The following is a 20,854-nucleotide window of genomic DNA, read 5'->3' on the forward strand; positions in this document are numbered from 1 at the left end:
TTATGATTTCTTTTTAAGCGTCAACCAATCAGAGGAGAGGGTGTGGCCTCCATACATACAGGAAATGAAGACAAAAAATATGTCACAATATTTTCACATCTGCTTGTAAACATAAATTAGAAAATAATATTTGAGGCTTTCCATTATAGTCAGACATTTTACATACAACAAAACACAAATAACAAATAAAAATCAGTTATAATCAAAACAATAAAATAAAATATATGATTTACAAACTGTGTGAAGGAAACAAAAGACTACAACGTGAATTAAATAGATTTTTATTTGTTCTCTCTTTGTTCTGTAATAACTTTAGTAAAAACAGAGAAATATTGAAACCCACACATTAATCACTCACTCTGCAGATTTTTATCCCAGAAATAATTTATTGCAGACGAACAAGATCAGAGTCGTTTTCTGCTCCGATGATAAAATAATAAATTACAGTCTCGGACGAGCGTTCGCAGGCGTTTCCTGAGGCGGCAGCGCCCCCTGGTGTCCGACACCACAACCAACACAGCAGGAGAAGTTCACATCAGCGTGACGAATTTCAAAAACACACATATGAAGATTAAACTGAATATTAAGCAGAAATTCTTCTGAAAATCAATTTAATAAAAAAAGCGGAAATAAGTTTCACAAGTTCAAACTGGTCGAAGTAAATATTCGTGTTTTTCTTCATCCTCTACTAAATCAGTGTTTTTGAAAATAGACATTAGAAAACATTTTTATAATTAATAAATTCTGTAATTTGACATTTTCTTTGAAAGGTTCTTACGTCACCAAGGAGGCCACAGCGTCTCAAATTAATGACTGATTCATACATGAATATGTTAGTTACCTCCTCAACCAAGGATGAAAATATTCTTATGTGAGTAGTGACAACCTGAACATTTTTACCTAAAAAGACAAAAAATTAAGTAACAGATGATTTTTCTGTCCGCTGATTCGTTGATCTGTTGTTTCCGATGCGGAACAGTCGACATGAAGTTTGAAAATTTCCACTGAAGATCATTTTAAAATTAACAAAAACTTAACACTTCGCAGGAGAAGGAAAGAAAAGACGTCAGAAATCTGCTTCATATAAACATAAATATATATATAAAAAAAAAACAGTCACATCTGTACAGTTTCATCACTCGTTCTATCAGTTTGGTTTAATGTAAATAAATTAATTTATTTTGTTTGATCGACTGTCGTCTTAAATATTTCATGTTTTTCTTTAGTGATTCGTGTGTATGGGGTCCTGCAACTGACAAAACTTAACAATAAAAATGAGTTTAGTTAAATAAATAAAATAAAGTGTAAACAAGAAAAAATAAACTTAACCTTCTCATCTCGTCAAAGAATCACAAGGGAAACTGAAATCGTATGAATTATTAATGTGAAGCAAGAATTTTTTTTAATCTCAACTTTATTAAAGGTAAAGTATAAAACTTTTTTTTGACCCTTAATTTTAAATTATTCAACTAACAAAATTATTTATTAATATTCTTTATTTAATTCACATGTATGTTCAACTTGGCTAATATGTTTTTTTTTCAGTTTCAATGTGTTCATATTAAATTAGTAGAGTCAAAATATGTTTTCTTCAAAATATAAAAAAAGAATATGAATCAGCATTTTGAAATTCATTTCACAGTTTGGAGAAAACCAGATCCTGTCTGAATATATAAAAGAAATTGAAAAAATTACAATATTTCATAAAATTTTGATGCTTAAATTTTTTATCAAGAACATTTTTATTTACAAACAGAGGAAGTAAAACTAAAATTAAATCAGAAAAGTTGAGTGATGATTAAAAACATCTATATTTTTCTTACGACTGTGAGATATAGATTATTAGAAACTGAACAATAATTACATTATTTTCAAACTTCAGTGAATTAAATGTGATTCTGTTTGTTTGTATCATGATTTTGATCTTTTCAGCAGATAAACATCTGCTACATTTCGTCGGTTGCAGGACTCCATACAGACTGAGACAAAGTGGTTTAACCAAACAAAAGAATTCATCTTAATTTAAATTCATAACACAAATCTTAATCATAAACTGTCACAGTAACAAACGTCCGTGTGAAGCCGATGAGGCACCAACTTCTGGTCGACTCTCACGACCTGAAAGCCTTGTTTACCTGGCGTCGGGCGCGAGGTCGCGTCTGATTGGACGGTTCCTCATGGCGTCCTGTATCCGTCTGGTGAGCTCGGCGATGATCCGGTCCTCGTGGGTGTAGACGCCGGTCCGCAGCAGCGTGTCTCGCTCCTCCAGCAGGCGGCTCAGGTGCTCGTCGGCGCTGTCGTTCAGACCTGGGCTGGGGGCGTGGCCAGGCGGGACGGGGGCGGGGCCTGACCTGTCCTCCTTTAGCCTGGGAACAAAATAAAATATATATTTGTTTGTTTTATCACGTTTCCTCAGACAAACAAAATTTTTTTAACAACAGAACAAATTTTTAATACGACAGTAAATTAACGAGAGCATGTGTGAAGTAAAGTCATAATAATAAACTGGTTATGATAAATAATAAATAATCAGTAGAGCTCAAACAATATGGATTTTTTGGGGGCTGATGCCGATATTAGGGAGTAGACTATTTCTGATAAGGATATATAGGCCGTCATATTTAAAAAATCTAAATTGTGATTCCTAAAATCTTTGAAATTAAACCCACATGACAGAGAAATGAAATTGAGGTTTGATATTTTACAGTTTAACCATAAAGGTTAATATAAAAAAAAGAAAACAAATACAACTAAATATATATAATTTTATAACATAAAAAACAGGCATTTTCTACATTGCTGACGCTGCAAGATAAACATTTTTACATCGGACAAACATAAACATAAACACCAATAAGCGATATCAGACGATATTATCTAATAACCGGCCATTCTCCAAACAAATACATGTAAACTTTCCCTCTTGAAAGTATTTGTCAGGTCAAATCAAATGTTCACGGATGAGAGCTTCAAAAAATAAAAGACTGAAACTGAAATCTTTTTAATAAAACAAAGTTTTCAGATGTTTGTTTTTTTCTGACACAAACTAAATCTTATGTGATTAAAAGTGTAAAAATTGAAAGTTAGAAAGAGTTAAAAAGGCGAGGATGAAACACCTGTTGAGGTCGTTCCTGATGTCGTCCAGCTCCCGTCGGTCCTGTTGCACCGCCTCCTTCTCCTCTGTTGCTAGGTGATGTCGCCTCAGGACCTCCAGCTCCGCCTGCTGCTTCTTCAGACGCGTCATGGCGTTTTCCTGCTCGCGCTGCACAAACACGACAACGTCACAATAAATTCAATCACGTTCAGACACAAACTTAACTTTCTTCAATTCATCTACAGATTATTTTTCCCATTAATGGATGAGGTCCTGGAAGATCCTCAAACTGGAGAAGCCAGAAGCTGATCTGACTTCAGGGACGATGTGAGACCGTTCACGACTTGACATCGTCTGAACTGAGAATATTTGAGGATGAACCTTTGACCTCGGAGCGTTCAGATGCCAGGAAGCTGTTTGGTTTTCTAATTACACCGAGTGAGTGAAGATAAATTTGTCTGGTTTCACATTTTCATAAAAAAACAAAAACGTCCGAGAAGAAATGCTGCAGGAGTCGAGAAGAATTCACACGGAGACCAAGAGCAACAACAACACGAAGAAAACCGAGAGAAAACCTCATAAAAATGTATTTCTCTCAGCGGCTCCGTCCCCCAGCACCCAAAAATGACCCATAATACCTCTGTGGTCTCCGTCTCCCAGCGTCCAGCTGGACCAGGACGAATCAGAGGAAACGTCTGAGCGGAGGAATGAAAAAAACTAAATGAAAAGAGTTATGAATTAAAAGGTGCTGTTTCAAAATCAAACAACCCGCAGAAGAGACGTGTCATCGTCTTTCTATAGAGTCAGTGATCGTCTTTATATACAGTCACTGATCATCTTATATACAGTCACTGATCGTCTTCATATACAGTCACTGATTGTCTTTATATACAGTCTCTGATTGTCTTTATATACAGTCGCTGATCATCTTATATACAGTCACTGATCGTCTTCATATACAGTCTCTTATTGTCTTTATATACAGTCAGTGATCGTCTCTATATACAGTCAGTGATCGTCTTTATATACAGTCAGTGATCGTCTCTATATACAGTCAGTGATCGTCTTTATATACAGTCAGTGATCGTCTTTATATACAGTCAGTGATGGTCTTTATATACAGTCAGTGATCGTCTTTATATACAGTCAGTAATCGTCTTTATATACAGTCACTGATCGTCTTTATATACAGTCAGTGATCGTCTTTATATAGTCTCTGATCGTCTTTATATACAGTCACTGATCGTCTTCATATACAGTCACTGATCGTCTTTATATACAGTCAGTGATCGTCTTTATATACAGTCACTGATCGTCTTTATATACAGTCAGTGATCGTCTTTATATACAGTCAGTGATCGTCTTTATATACAGTCAGTGATCGTCTTTATATACAGTCAGTGATCGTCTTTATATACAGTCAGTGATCGTCTTTATATACAGTCAGTGATCGTCTCTATATACAGTCACTGATCGTCTTTATATACAGTCAGTGATCGTCTTTATATAGTCTCTGATCGTCTTTATATACAGTCACTGATCGTCTTTATATACAGTCAGTGATCGTCTTCATATACAGTCTCTGATCGTCTTTATATACAGTCACTGATCATCTTTATATACAGTCAGTGATCGTCTTTATATACAGTCAGTGATCGTCTTTATATACAGTCAGTGATCGTCTTTATATACAGTCACTGATCGTCTTTATATACAGTCACTGATCGTCTTTATATACAGTCACTGATCGTCTTTATATACAGTCAGTGATCGTCTTTATATACAGTCACTGATCGTCTTTATATACAGTCAGTGATCGTCTTTATATAGTCTCTGATCGTCTTTATATACAGTCACTGATCGTCTTTATATACAGTCAGTGATCGTCTTTATATACAGTCAGTGATCATCTTTATATACAGTCAGTGATCGTCTTTATATACAGTCAGTGATCGTCTTTATATACAGTCAGTGATCGTCTTCATATACAGTCAGTGATCGTCTCTATATACAGTCAGTGATCATCTTTATATACAGTCAGTGATCGTCTTTATATACAGTCAGTGATCGTCTTTATATACAGTCAGTGATCGTCTTTATATACAGTCAGTGATCGTCTTTATATACAGTCAGTGATCGTCTTTATATACAGTCAGTGATCGTCTTTATATACAGTCACTGATCGTCTTTATATACAGTCTCTGATCGTCTTTATATACAGTCAGTGATCGTCTTCATATACAGTCAGTGATCGTCTTTATATACAGTCAGTGATCGTCTTTATATACAGTCAGTGATCGTCTTTATATACAGTTTTCTCAAAAGAATCTGTCTGCAGGTTGTTACAGGCAACTGAGAAAGTCAAAGACGATTTCTAAAGATACGTTACAATACGTTAACACATCGGCAATGGACAAACGCACGCTGCTCCACATTCTTACGGACAGTTACTTTAAGCTATAAACCAGTGAGTGACATCACCGGCCTGAAAAAAAAATATATCTAAAAAATAAAACATGTCAGCGAGCGAGGCAGTGGGAAGGTGATGTGATCCGAGAGGCTGGAATCTGTCTGACACAGAGCAGAACGACCCGCCGACTGATTCTGGAGGGGAAAACTAACATTTTCACATTACCGCCATTACACACACACACACACACACACACACACACACACACACACACACACACACACACACACACACACACACACACACACACACACACACACACAGTGTGTTGACACAGGCTCGACTCTCTGTGGACCATTAACCGTCTGTGTTTCAGGCCGTTTTAAGGCTAATTACTAGAAAAACAAACGGGCTAAACATTTTCTCTCGCGGCCGCTGCCAAGGACAATCTGCGGCCGAGTCCTGAAACAATTAGAGGACGAGGTGATACCGAGGCCTCGCGGCGGAGGCGGTGGGGGGGTGAAGTAGAAAAGCTAGTAAAACTCTGTGCCCGGGGGGCAGATGCTTTACAGTCATGAATCTCCCGGCAGCCGCAGACGACACAGCGGAGAACTGGCTCAGAAAACAACGAGAGTTCGTCCTCCTCTCTTTTCATTGGACGATCCATTGCAGATCTTTCTCAGCTGATTTGACATTTGTAACTTACACTTGTGCTAAGTGAAGTTTGACAGATGGAGCTACTGCTGCTACTACGATGGTGCGTTCACACGGGACGTGACGCGAAAATAGAAATAATTATTGTGAGTTACTGAGCTTGGTCACTGGAACATTTGTGCTTCACTAAAGTCAGACAGGACTGCCGAAGGGAAAGCCACACAAAGCTAACTGTGCTAACTGGGGCTAATGTTAGCGTAACTTGCTTTTGCGCCTACGCGTCACGTGAATATCTAGCTCGAGTTCTAATATTTCAACTCGAGCAACTGAAGCGACTGACGTGAAATCCGAGTCTAGTTGCATCTTTTCAGTGACTGTATGTGATCAATTAGTTGTGTCCGGTGTGAACGCGAAAAGGTTATTCGCTCCAGTGTCTCTTAGTGTCGGCGTCTTTTACGTTCATTTGTACGGGAATCAAAACCACCAGTTGTTACAGGAAGTGAAATTCCATCTTTTGTATAAAAAAAACTGTCTAAAACTATTATTGTCATTATTGAATAATCTGTCAATTGTTTTCTCGATTAGTTGTTTGGTTCATAATATTTCGATCGTATTTCCAAACCTCCACATGTTTTGTTTTGTCCACACACCAAAGATATTCAGTTCACTGTCACAGAGGAGCAAAGAAACCAGAAACTATATATTTTTTTGTTATAAAAAATATTGGAACCGATTCATTGATTATCAAAAATAGTTATGTGCTAAAAACAGCACAGATGTCTTATCATAAATGAATTTATGAATTATGAATGAATGAATTGCTACTGCTCTGTATATAGTATTATATACCTTTGTATTTTTTTGTTTTATTCCACTTTGCTGCTGTAATGCCTGAATTTCCCCATTGCGGGAGGAATAAAGGGACGTGGGTTCTGTCGTCTGCGGGTCGTGGGACCGTTGGCAAGTCGTCACAGAAACCTGGGCCAGGACGACGTTCACGTTCAAATAAACCGATCGTTGTTTAGTTAACATGCCATCGACCACGAGTGTCCTGAGGGCGCCGCAGAGAGTTCTGCGCTTCTTTAAATATTCTTTCAAGCGGTGGAATAAATACATTCCGATGTTCTTTCTTTAAACCAGAAACCTGATATCAGTTTGAGAAAGACGACGTCCGCCCCTCGTCCCCTCCTTCAGAACTCCAAACACAAACAACCGGACCACACTAAAAACTGTGGACGAGCTGTGAGCTGCCGAGGGAACGTCGGTTTGTGGGATCGATGACCAGCGAATGACTTCTCCTCCCCCAGGTTCCCCCTCGCTCTCCTCTCAGAGGCCTCAGACAAACACTTTCCTCTCTGCTCACATGTAGTTTTCTGAGCAGCTCACAACCTGTGGGAGTTCAGGCGGGTTTTTCGGGGATGTGATGGATAAAACACGAAGGGAAAGAGGGCCGACTGGAAGTCACATTCGACACGAGTTTCCGCGGCAGCTGAAATTATAAACGTACATTTAAAAAGGTCTGTTTTCTGTAAAGAGCTGACAGACTGAAGTTTTTCTGCTCTGATGCAGCGACGGGTCGTCACTTTCCCCCAAAAATCAAGTTCACGCAAAGTTCGAATGACACGATGAAATGAATTTAAATGTGATGCTGCGGCTTTGTACAAAATCTACAAAGGACCTTTTATTTGTTAGTGACTTCACCGTCTACAGTAAAGAACCTTAATATTCCCACTGCTGGTTTTCAGGAGCGTCGGGGTCGTTCGCTCAGTAACCGTCCTCCATTTTAATAACCAACAGCAAAACACTAGCAGCTGTATGGGTGGAGATGCAACGGGAGGGTCATCACCTCACAGATTCATATTCATACTTCAGTCTCTGAGTTGTTCTTTGTTATAAATATCAGTCTCACGCTACAGAAAAATCTGTTTATTAGGATTAACACTGAATATATGAATGATATAGAAGTCTCCTACCTGTTTGTTAAATAAAATAATATTAAAATGAAATTGAATTAAGTTCTGTTATAATAACGTTAAATAAAGTTCTGTTATTATAAAGTAAAATAAAGTATTGTTGCACTAAAAGTTACATAAAGTTCAGTTATGAGATGTAAGTAGTAAAAATATTGTTAAATAAAATCCTGTTATGAGAAATTTAAATAAAGTAGTATTGTAAAAAAGTTTAATAAATTCTGTTGTAATCAAGATAAATAAAGTTTTATTATAATTAAGCTAAATAAAGTATTTTGTAATAAATTGAAACTATATACTGTTTTAATGCATTTAGATAAAGTACAATAATTGTTAAACAAGAGATTTTGAACTAAAGTTAATAATAAATATAAATAAAGTTCTGTTATAACAAGTTACAAGTTAAATAAAGTAATGTTATAATAAAGTTCTGTTGTACTGAATATAAATAAAGTTTTTATAATAAAGTTAAATAAAGCTCTGTAGTAATATAGTACTGTTATAACAATGTTAGAGTTGTTAATAAAATTGTTATAATAAAGTTAAAAATAGTTCTGTTGTATTGAATATAAATAAAGTTGATATATGACCTGGTGAGATCAGATCTTGCACCACACAGTTAAAACACTCAGCTGTGTTTCCATGGTAACGATCAGTGTTTTTCAGACTGATAACAGGAGATAAGAGAAGCAGCAGCACAGTCGGAGAATGTGTGTGTGTGTGTGTGTGTGTGTGTGTGTGTGTCTGCGATAGAGGCGCCGGCTTTGCTCCAAACTAAACTTTACACCACGACCACGAAAAACAGATGTGTCAGTATCAGCATTATGTTCACCGATATGAAATCTTCTTTCGTACAGAATAAACAATGCAGAAAAAAAATGTTTATTGATGTTTACATTTGACGTAAAAATGCATGATGTTTATTTTAATTTTAAAACTCAAGTTCTATATATTATTGGTTGTTATTTTTTTAATTATTAAATTTCCAGTAAACTTGGTGGAAGGACGGAACACGGACCATGAAAGAATCAGTGACATGTTGGTGTGGATCAGGACAAAATGGCGGATCCTGGAACACTGGGACGTTTCGGGTCTTGAGACATTTGACTTGATGTTGTTTTTTCAGCCCAGTTGGACCAAAAACCAACGACCGTCTGGACCTGTCCAGAAAACACACTCATGTCAAGTGCCTGGGTCGAGCCGCTGACCCTCCCTGTCGCTCATGACTGGAGCTCGTGATATTCCAGGAATGAGCAGTGGGAAACATCAGCGTCTCCGCCGAGACCAGTAAAACTCAAATTCGCTCCGACGACACATCACATCTGTTGTTGGACGGGAAGTTTTAAACAAACAAAACTCGCGGCGTCATGAGAGTCGAGGGTTTTTAGTCTGGACCGACCCCCCGAGGGAACTGAACCAGACTCTGACTACAGCACCGGTCCAGTCCCAAATAAGCATCTTAAAGTCTGATATTTTATGATTTATGTCATCATTTCAGACAAAAATGTATTGATAAAACATTTTTTCGCACGTTAGGTTTATTTGTCGACGCTGTCAGAACCGATTCAACGTCAGTTCTCTCTTTTAACTGATAGTGAAAAGTTTGTCTCTAATAAGACGCAATGTCAGTTTTTATTTCCTGAGTTGTTCTTCTCTGTCGAGATTATTATTACAATTATTCTGAAACACCTCCCGACAAACTATTTGGTGCATATCCACATAGAAATCTGGATCTAGTGGATTTGAATCTGGTTTTCTTAAGGAGACTGAGGTATAAGCTCTACTAGTTTCATTAAATAGAACATAGCAAAGAGACCAGAACATATTCATATTTATTGTAATTTGACTTTTTTTCCAATGAAAACTACTTGAACCGATTAATCGATTATCAGAATAGTTGCAGATTAATTCAGTAGTCGATTACTAATCGATTAATCGACGAACTGTTGCAGCTCTGGAAGCTACAGATAGATTTTTTTTTCCCAATTGGATGATCGAGAGGCAGAAACGTGACTATGGAACGTTCAGACGATGTCCGACTGTTCGTTCTGTTGCTTCATGGATTCACAGATGTAAATACATCACGAGTTCTTTGGTTCCTTCTACAGTTTACGTCTCCTTCTCACTGACAGCAGCTTCTCAAGTCGTCTGATCTTCCACTCCGGCTCCACATAAAACTAATTTAGCTGCTGCTTTAATCTTTGTCCCAATATTTTCGCTCGGAAAAGACAAAAACCAAAATCCTTGTCCCAATATTTTGAATGTAAAAATAAAACCTGCGGGCCGACTCTGATCCGACACCTCGCTGCTGTCGGGATATTAATTCTCACTCGGCGCCCCGCCCCCCCCGCCAACCGCCTCCCGGGTTGAAAAGCACATTATTCCTCGGACAAGAATTTTTATGATCCGACGTGAGCTAAACAGAACGCCATGCGAAGTGCTGAGAGGAGAGAATGGATGGGCGAGGAGAGGCCCGAGAAAAACCAAACAAGGACCAAGACGGATGGTCGTGTAAACACGGGCCCTGTACTTTGGAGAAAAGCGAGAGTGCGACGTCTGGATGGTTAGCGCCCGACTAGCCCGTTGCTCGACGCGATACCAAGAGATGATTAATAGACGAGTGGTGACAAACCCCCTCAGAGCCGCATAAATCACACTGTGTTTTCTTTAGGGTGATGTGGCACTTAGAGAGGGAGGAGGGAGGAGGGAGGATGAAAAGGAGGAAGTGACACAGGAGTGAAAAGATATTAGGTGCGAGGTGGAAAAAAGAAAGAAAAAAAAAGAATGAGGAGACATGATTAAAGAGAAATGTTACCCACGTGAAGAGGACGAGGACAGAAAAGATAGATGGAAGGAATGACGGAGAGTAAAGAGGGAAAGATGGAAGGAAGAGAAGGAAAAGTAAATGTCAAACAAGGAAAGAGAGAAAGTAAAGAGGGAGAGAGAGAAAAGAGAGAGAGAAATGTCGTCCAGTTGTTTTCCAGCTGGTTAGTGTCAGTAACAGTTATTAGTTTGTCAGATAAAGTCTGTGTGTGTGTGTGTGTTTACATTAGTCGTAGGCCGAGTAAAGCCCCACTTAGAGCCCTGAGTGTGTGTGTGTGTCCATGGCTCTCACACATTTCATTGTCTACTTCACCTTGGCTAAATATTTGGTTCTGTTGTAAAAACACACCTCTGTCTTATTCTTACACACACACACACACACACACACACACACACACACACACACACACACACACACACACACACACACACACACACACACACACACGTACGTTTGGTGTGAATGTAACATTAAAGCACAATAACCTTGTGTGCTTTGTAGATTCTGATTAATTTGATCACTTTACTCCTTAAATATCATTTCGTATCCCTAAAAAAAAAAAAAAATTAAAAAAAAAAAGTGTATTTGATCACTTTTCTCTGTGCTACAAAGATTTGTGATGCCCAACGTTATTAGCTCATTTGCCCCTCCAGGAAAAAGTAGGCGCCAGGCCTGGAGAAGCTACTACAGTTGTTTTTTTACTTTTATACATTTTGCTGCAAATATTACCGAACGTAACTCTAAACAGACTTTTTACAGTTGACGAGTGTTTCCTGTTTGACTGATCTCAGATCACGGTGTGATAATCAGCTGACGCTCGCTGCGTTGTCTTTAAACAGAGCGGTGGAACGTCTTAACACTGTCGGCTCGTCTCCAGCAGCAGATTAAAAACCCTCCGGACGTCTCGACGCAAGAAAAACTAAGATGATGTGCAGTGAAATATGAGCCGTCAGGACAGTTGTTGTTTTTTTTAAACTTGACGTCGAGTCGTCATGATTCTGAGAGTTTAGATTTTTTTGTCCATGTCTTTGACCGTTGACACTTTTCTCTTTGATGTCATGAACATTAATATTCCCTTTCACAGGATCTCGACCATTCAGAGGTGAAAACATCTTCTGTGGTGCATTCAAGGAACTTAAGACATCAGAGATTTCAGGGTCTTTAGTGAGAGAAAATATTAGTTTCTTGTTTTTCTGCATTTGACATTTCTTTTTTGAATGACAGTACTGACTGACAGTAAATTAATCGGCTACTTTTTTTGTAATTTAAGAAAATTAATCAATCTAACATTACAAAAATTAACTAGTCCTACTTTTCTTTTGAGAAGCTGAATATCTTTGGGTTCTAACTGTATCAGTTAATTCTGTATTGATACAGTACTAAGGCGTTCACTGTCTCTGCTTCTGTACCTGTTTGAACCGGGCCAGTTCTTTCAAGGCGCGGCCCCACTGCTGCTTGTAGTGAAGCTTGGACTTGGTGGTGGAGTCCAGCTTCCTCTCCAGCTCCACCTGAACGATCACAGAGCAAAGTCAGTCACTCACAGATTCTATTCAATTATTACTATTGTCGTTAACATAATAATTCAGGAAAGCTAATTTTTTCATGGTTAAAAATCACAGGGTTTATAATTTCAGATCACAATTTGAGATTTTATGATTTATTCTTCTGCAAAATTACATTTGACTTAAATGTACAAAGAACAACGTCAATAAGTTCCTTATTGAAAGGCTTCAAAGCTCTTCACCTTCTCCAGCGTCAGCAGGTTGACCTCCGACTGCAGCCTGAACTCCGGCCTCACGTTCTGTTGTTCTCTGTACGACTGGAACTCTCTCTCCAGCTGCTTGTACCGACACTCGCCATCGGAAATCTGCCCAACACAAACAAACGTTCCTTGTTATGTATCTATCTAGTTGGACGTGAACGTTCTCATCACCGAACGAGAGTTCTGCGTCTCTGCGTCTCCCACCTGCTGCAGCAGTCGAGCTCGCTCCTCCTCCATCACTCGCACTTTATCCCTCTCCAGCGCTGCCCGGTGGTCACAGTCCAGCTGCAGCCGCCGGCTGCTCTCCTGCAGCTCCCGCTGGGCGAGATCGTGCTCAGCTCGCAGGTCCCGCTGCAGCCTCTGAGTCTGGACACACACAAAGACACAGACACCTTCCGAATGAAACACACACTTCACACCACACAAGATAAAACTGTAATATAATATAATATAATATAATGTAATATGGCGTTGGACCTGGAGCTCGGCCTCCGTCAGCTGTTTCTCTCTTTTCTCCAGATCAGCCAGAGTTTTCTGAAGCTGCTCCTCCAGCAGGTTGAACTCCACCTCCTGCAGACAGACAGGCAGATGGAAAGACAGAGACAATAAACATGATGAGTCACCCCAGTCACTTCAATCTGATGTGTGTTTGTGGCCACGTCAACACATTTTATTTCTAAAACTCATAACTGTTGCCTGCAGATGAGACAATCTACTTCCTGTTTACACCATGTGACCAGTGTATGTGAAGGGTCTCGTGATCTATGTTTTCAGGAGTGTTAGTGTGCTTAGCTTTGAAATGAAAACGTATCATGTGGACGCAGCCTGTGTGTGTGTATGTGTGTGTGTGTGTGTGTGTGTGTGTGTTGTCGACTCTCTTCACCTTCTTCTTGTTCAGAGCTTCTCTCTCTCTGTCTCTCTTCCTCCACTCCTCTGCCAGTGCCCTCATGTGGCTCAGCTCCTTCTTCCTCAACTGGTAAAAACATAATAATACTTTTTATTATTCATGAAAACAGATGTTCAGCACGAAGCCAGAGGTCAAACATCTGAAAAAGTTTTGTCAGAACTACATGTTCGATAAAACCCTGTTGTTTTCTGAGGATGAGGTCAAATTTGAGGTCATTCAGTTTTATCTAAATAAAAAGCAGCAGCACAAACACTTTCCTTTTTCTTTTACAACTTTTTTAAACACAACATTTTTGTCAATTTTCTGTCCCGTGGATTTATCATCATCATCTTTGGTTCTAAACCTAAACACACCATTTTGTTTTTTTAATAAAATGTCTACATATAATATAATGATGTTCGTGTTTGAGTATTAGAGGAACCTGTGTTTTGTGTTTTCACCTGATCATCGAACAGATCCTCCTGCTCCTCCTTCCACAGCTCCAGCTCCAGGGCCGTGCGGTACTCCAGGGTGTCTCTGGGGGCTGCAGGGCCCACGGGGCCCGGCGGGGCAGGGGACCGGCTGGGAGCAGCAGCGGTAAGAGGGGGCGGTTGCGTAGGGGCTTCAAGTTCATTCTGAGAGAACAGAAGGAAAAATCTTATGTAAAGCTGTCGATATCTGCAGGTCACATCTGGGTAAATAATCTGACCTCAGCTGATTTCATGTGTCACCTGTGAAGAGTCGGACACAACGACCTCTCGGGCTTTGACCAATCCAAGGTCCTCCAGCGTTGCCACGTAGCTCAGCTCTGCGACCTTCTCCGAGGGGCTGACGGACGGAAACACGCAGGTTAACGACCACATCATCATCACAAACAAACAAACAAACAAACAAACAAACAAACAAACAAACAAACAAACAAACAAACAAACAAACAAACAAACAAACAAATAAATAAATAAATAAATAAATATATATATATATATATATATATATATATATATATATATATAAAAATAAGAGTAGGTGTGTTTGTAGTGTCATACCGGTGTGCTCCGACCACGGCGATCCGGTCCCGGTGCGTTTGCCTCCAGCTCGTTTCTCCCGTCGACGACGTCGCGAGTCTGCTCCTCTCGGCACTCAGCAGGCGAGACAGCTGGACGGAGGCTCGGCCGATCAGCTGGTCCCTGCTGGACGGGTCCCTGTGCCAAACCTCCACCAGCAGGGGAACCCTATGAGAGAGAGAGAGAGAGAGAGAGAGAGAGAGAGAGAGAGAGAGAGACACACACACACACACACACACACACACACACACACACACACACACACACACACACACACACACACACACACACACACACACACACACACACACACACACACACACACACACACACACACACACACACACACACCGGTTGAACAGAGTCCTGTAGCACCACCTGCTGGTGAAAAGAGACCCTGCAGACACCATCTTTTAAAATTTAAACCAGTTTCAACCCGACAACAAAAGTGAGCAGTTTAAATGTGAGTCGTCGTCGTTCCCCACCTGCGGAACGTGTCCTGCAGCTGCTGAGGCAACGCGGCGAAGTCGAAGGCGCAGTAGGACTGAGGCACCGACGCCTCGACGTTCCTCTGCAGCTCCACGGGAGGACTGGTCATGATGGGAGCCGCGCTGCCGAAGAACGGATACGAGTATCTAAAACACAACAACACTATCATCATCAAAGCACAAACTTGCATGGACTCTTGTCGACACTTGTCCAAGTGTCTTTACAGTGAAGCTTGATTAAAAATGTTATCATATCGAACAGGAGCAAAGTGAGATCACAGCCACTCGATCTGTCTCGTCAGCTCAGAGTGGACGGAGGATTCTTCACCTGAGCGTGGCGGCGACGGGGTGCGTCAGGCCGAGGGATCCCAGGCTGCAGAGGTCCAGGGAGAAGCTGTAGTGGTGGGCGGAGGAGGGGATGGACACTTTGGGAGCGGAGACGCTGACGGACGAGGCTCCGGCCTCGACTGGAGCGTCGGGAACTTCGACATCTGCAGCTGCAGCTGGACACGAGAAACAAGTGTCAATGGTCGGACCGGTTTTTATTTTAACTCCTTGTGTGGTAAAGTGACGCAGTGTTTTTGAGCTTCACCTGTCGGTCGCTGAAGCTCCTCCAGCAGACTCTCCGCCTCGCTCTCCGTGTGGAAGGAAGGTGGAGGAAGAGGAGGAGGAGGAGAAGAGTCCGGAGGCTTCTGGAGTGGAGAGGAGCTTCGAGGTCTCGGTTCAGCAGGAGGAGGAACCGAGGGAGCAGCGGCAGGAGGAAGAGGAAGAGGGACGGATGTCGGGACGGACCGAGTCCGAGCGCCGCTTCCTTCTTTGTTGCCTGACGACTGGAGGAAGCACAGACGACAACATGACATCGGACAAAAATTATTCACCAAAATCGACATCAGTCTCCAAAAATCCATACGGGTCGTTACATCACGAGACTTCACAAACTCGATCTCGAGGGAAAAAAAGTCGGAAAAATTGTGTTTTCTTATTCAAGGAACTACATGTCTTGGGGATCCCCACAGACTCTGCCGCGTGCCGTGGACTATGTCTGCAGTGGACAACCTCATCAAATAGTACTTTGCAATCGGAGTTAGCAATAAAGGAAATACTCATGCTTTGAATTTGGCCGATTCAGAACAACATACAGCATTTAAATGCTGTATGTTGTTCTGAACCACAATGGCCCTAATATGCCGTTGTCTGAACTAGACGTAGACGAAGTAAATGACCTGCATTTAAACCACAGATGAACACTCTGAACTTTCTACCTGTGCGGCGGCGTCCTCTCTCCTCAGCGTCACGGCCACGCCGACGGTCGGCTGCAGGTCGGCTGGCAGAGCCGGCAGCGTGTGTTTGACGCGAGTCGGCGGTCGGAGCACAAACGCTCCCTCCACCGTCGCCGCCCTGTTCTCCAGGTCCACGGACACGGCGGCCAGAGCGGAGAGCGACACGTCGGTGCCGCCCAAAGAGTGATTCCCACAGCAAAGGTGGATCTGAGGAGGACGCACAGACAGACAGATAGGCGTGACACAGGAAGGAGGCGTGGTCACTATGACGAGTCGTCCGTCGAGACGCTCCGTCTCTCACCTGTAGACTGGGCTGGCGGGACAGGAAGGCCTGGAGGACCTGTGAGCTGCTGCGCAGGCGGACGGAGGCGCGCTCGGGCTCGAAGTCGGGGCTCAGCAGGTTGTGGAACGGCTCGCTGGTGATGTCGTTGCCCAGTAAAGAGTAGTAGAAGAAGAAGTCGGAGCCCTCCGCCGACAGCTTCATGGTGCTGGGGATCAACTGCACCAGATTCATATTGTCACATTACATTTACTTTCTCTTTGAGTTTCACGTTGAAACAAGCTGAGGATTTATTTTCTCGACTGATTTTACCTCTGTAATTTATATATATAAAATGATAATTTTTTAATCTAGTGGATTACGTAATCAGATAACTATAATCATTTCATAATTACACTCTGATTATGTAATAAAGAATTGGCAATTTAATTTTAAAAAATCATGATTTTTTAAGTATAATAACCAAGACTTATTATGACAAACGCATTTTATTTGCATTGGAATTTTTTCGCAATTTTTTTTGCGGCCCTCTTTTTTTCTAGTACAAGGTGCAATATGTTTGATTTTGAAGTAATCCAAAAGTATTCACGTTAGATAACATTATAATCCAATGGATTAATTTAATGATTACAAAAACATGTAATTTGTATTTGGTAACTGATGACATTTCAAAATAATCTGACAATTTTTTTCTAAGCACTAAATTAAAAAACCCCTGCTTTACAAACTGACCTGTTCCAGTTTGGTGGCGAAGGCGACGGTGACGGACAGGACGAACATGTCGGTGCAGTGGTCCGCGGGTCCCACCTGGTGGTAGCCCTGGTCCTGGACCAGCTCCGCCTGCAGCCGGTCGGGGAGCAGCTCCGTTACCGCAGGAGAACCTGGAGCAGAACAACGTGAGAGGACGAGACAACGGTTAATAAAAAGATCTGTAAACTCAAACTGTTGAATCTACCAAACTGTAGAAACACAGCGAGCGGTACGGACCTTGTCGGGGAGGGGCCTTCCTGGCTTTGAACCTGTCGGGAGAGGGCTCGGAGAACTTGGTGTCGTTCTCCAGCGCGGCGGCGAGGAGGAGGGCGGGTTTCAGTTTGGTGTATTTACTGCTCAGCAGCGGAAACCAGCGCGGCTCCTGGGACACAAACAGGAAACAAGACTCAGGTCAGTGAACAGAAGATGCTTCGACCTATCGGACGCAGACAGACGGACGTGGCGTTTACCTGTTTGACCTCCTGCACCGAGCGCAGGTCGAGGACGATGTAGCCGACGCTCTCCTTCCTCCCGCTGACCGAGTCGACGGCGAAACACTGGAGCTTGATGGGAGTTCTCTGCAGCCTGAGAGAACAGAGTCGTCACGACAAGAGTTCAGACAAGAGACTCGTTTCCTGTTGACACTGGTCAGAAGTTACAACTTTTCACTGCTGTAATCACATGACTGCCAATCACTGCAACGATCAGCTGATTAACCGATAAGCAGCACGACATGATCTGATTGTACTGGCGTTATTGTAAAATCCACACTGCAGTGCGGGGCACGGGCGGAGGAACCGGACCTGTGCTGGTGCAGCGTCCGGCGGTCCAGCTCCCAGGCCAGCTCGGTGCCGAACGGCGGCTGCTCGCTGTGCTCCACCGGGTCCGTGGCAAGCTGCTCGCCGTCGAAACTCGCCTGCACCACCAGGCTGAACCGGGGACTCTTCGGGAAGTGACGACCTGTGAGAAGCAGAGACAACGTCACGTCCCCCCTGCGTCAGGCTGGTAAACTACCACCAAACACTACGGATGCTGATAAAAACCTCAGTTGTCCTGCTTCTCTCGTCTTGTCACTATATTTGACGTTGGTGTTGGGCATGTGACGACATCCGGCCTATCACACATGTTTTTACAGCCCATCTTTATTTTGTCATCATGATTGGCCACATTGTAAATCTACTGTGTGTCTGTTAATGTGTGAAGAGGGGTCCCTTACGGTGGCCCTGAAGTCCAAATCACAATGGCAAAAAACTAAAAACACAACGGCAAATCAAGAAAAGAGAAGAAAAAAAATGTAAATCAAAAAAAGATGGCAAATTTAAAGAATACAACAGGAAAAAAAGTGGCAAATCATTTCCGGTTGATATCAATGCCGTTGGTTTTTTGCTTTGTTTGTTTTGTTGTTTTCCTATTTGTTCTTGTGATTTGCACTTCAGGTCAACGTCGTTCGTAGTTCCTCCTCTGTTTTCTATCCCTGAAACTTCCATTGTGTTTAGAATAAAACCTGAATCAAGGGTCCAAGAACAGAACAGCGTCTGAACATGGACGTAGTTTAAGGCCACTTGAGTGAAATTCATGATTTATGATGAGAACAAACTAAACTACCACTGAGCTGTGACAGCGTGACTACAGACACTAACTACTAACTACTCTACGTGACTACAGACACTAACTACACTACGTGACAACAGACACTAACTACTAACTACACTACGTGACTACAGACACTAACTACACTACGTGACAACAGACACTAACTACTAACGACACTACGTGACTACAGACACTAACTACATGACTACAGACGCAGAACAGATGAGAAGTACAGACGCAGGACAGATGAGAGGTACAGACGCAGGACAGATCAGAACTACAGACGCAGGACAGATGAGAGGTACAGACGCAGGACAGATGAGAACTACAGACGCAGGACAGATCAGAACTACAGACGCAGGACAGATGAGAGGTACAGACGCAGGACAGATCAGAACTACAGACGCAGGACAGATGAGAGGTACAGACGCAGGACAGATCAGAAGTACAGACGCAGGACAGATGAGAGGTACAGACGCAGGACAGATCAGAACTACAGACGCAGAACAGATCAGAACTACAGACGCAGGACAGATCAGAACTACAGACGCAGAACAGATCAGAACTACAGACACAGGACAGATCAGAACTACAGACGCAGGACAGATCAGAACTACAGACGCAGGACAGATGAGAACTACAGACGCAGGACAGATCAGAACTACAGACGCAGGACAGATGAGAACTACAGACGCAGAACAGATCAGAACTACAGACGCAGAACAGATCAGAACTACAGACACAGGACAGATCAGAACTACAGACACAGGACAGATCAGAACTACAGACGCAGGACAGATGAGAACTACAGACGCAGAACAGATCAGAACTACAGACACAGGACAGATCAGAACTACAGACGCAGGACAGATCAGAACTACAGACGCAGGACAGATCAGAACTACAGACGCAGGACAGATGAGAACTACAGACGCAGGACAGATGAGAACTACAGACGCAGAACAGATCAGAACTACAGACATAGGACAGATCAGAACTACAGACGCAGGACAGATCAGAACTACAGACGCAGGACAGATGAGAACTACAGACACAGGACAGATCAGAACTACAGACGCAGGACAGATCAGAACTACAGACGCAGGACAGACGAGAGGTACAGACACAGGACAGATGAGAGGTACAGACGCAGGACAGATCAGAACTACAGACGCAGGACAGATGAGAGGTACAGACACAGGACAGATGAGAGGTACAGACGCAGGACAGATGAGAGGTACAGACACAGGACAGATGAGAGGTACAGACACAGGACAGATCAGAACTACAGACGCAGGCTCTCACCTTCCAGGATCGACACCACGACGAGGAGCTGGTCTGTCTTTGGAGCCATGACGACATCAGTTCTCTCTGACGGGAAACGACACTTTTTTTCCTCAAACTTCGCTTCAAAGTCTTCAGATTTGAAGTTTTGATTTAGTTTAGTTTGATTTGATCCCGGAGTCACGTGAAGAGCGACAGAACCTGAACTGACTCAGATTGTGACCGTTGCGAACCGCTTTGTTGTTCAGCTTTGCCGCCATCCATTTTGTTTTCGAAGCCGGAAGTGATGGATGGTGGTGTCGGTGACGCGGCGAGCGCCCTCTGCTGGCGGGAGGTCAAAGTACAACACTGCGGCTCATTCTAATAATAACATGAATATTATTATAACAATAACAGTAATAATAGGGATGATTCTACATTTACTAGTTTGGACACTACAGTAATGCAGTACATTAATCTACATAGTTTAAAAATAAATCCAAACTTCCGAGCAGAAAAGAGATCTCACTGCATCT

At 42.1% G+C, this 20,854-nt stretch overlaps 1 protein-coding gene across 1 annotated transcript; it reads right to left on the reverse strand.

Annotated features, from left to right (window-relative positions):
• Window positions 1-265: 265 nt before the first annotated feature.
• On the reverse strand, window positions 266-20,609 carry LOC118314280 (centrosomal protein of 120 kDa). The gene is made up of 20 exons (XM_035640626.2): window positions 20,361-20,609; window positions 18,266-18,422; window positions 17,933-18,047; window positions 17,700-17,844; window positions 17,445-17,593; window positions 16,734-16,931; window positions 16,415-16,639; window positions 15,745-15,982; window positions 15,481-15,655; window positions 15,150-15,299; window positions 14,647-14,832; window positions 14,332-14,428; window positions 14,062-14,235; window positions 13,598-13,687; window positions 13,192-13,284; window positions 12,919-13,080; window positions 12,697-12,819; window positions 12,362-12,460; window positions 3,117-3,262; window positions 266-2,366 (listed from the first exon to the last, which is right to left on the reverse strand). Exons 1-20 carry the CDS (start codon window positions 20,407-20,409, stop codon window positions 2,132-2,134), a joined length of 3,006 nt encoding a protein of 1,001 aa, XP_035496519.2. The 5' UTR covers window positions 20,410-20,609; the 3' UTR covers window positions 266-2,131.
• Window positions 20,610-20,854: the final 245 nt, after the last annotated feature.

This window comes from Scophthalmus maximus, chromosome 19 (genome assembly GCF_022379125.1).
Source record: "Scophthalmus maximus strain ysfricsl-2021 chromosome 19, ASM2237912v1, whole genome shotgun sequence".
NCBI lineage: Eukaryota > Metazoa > Chordata > Actinopteri > Pleuronectiformes > Scophthalmidae > Scophthalmus > Scophthalmus maximus.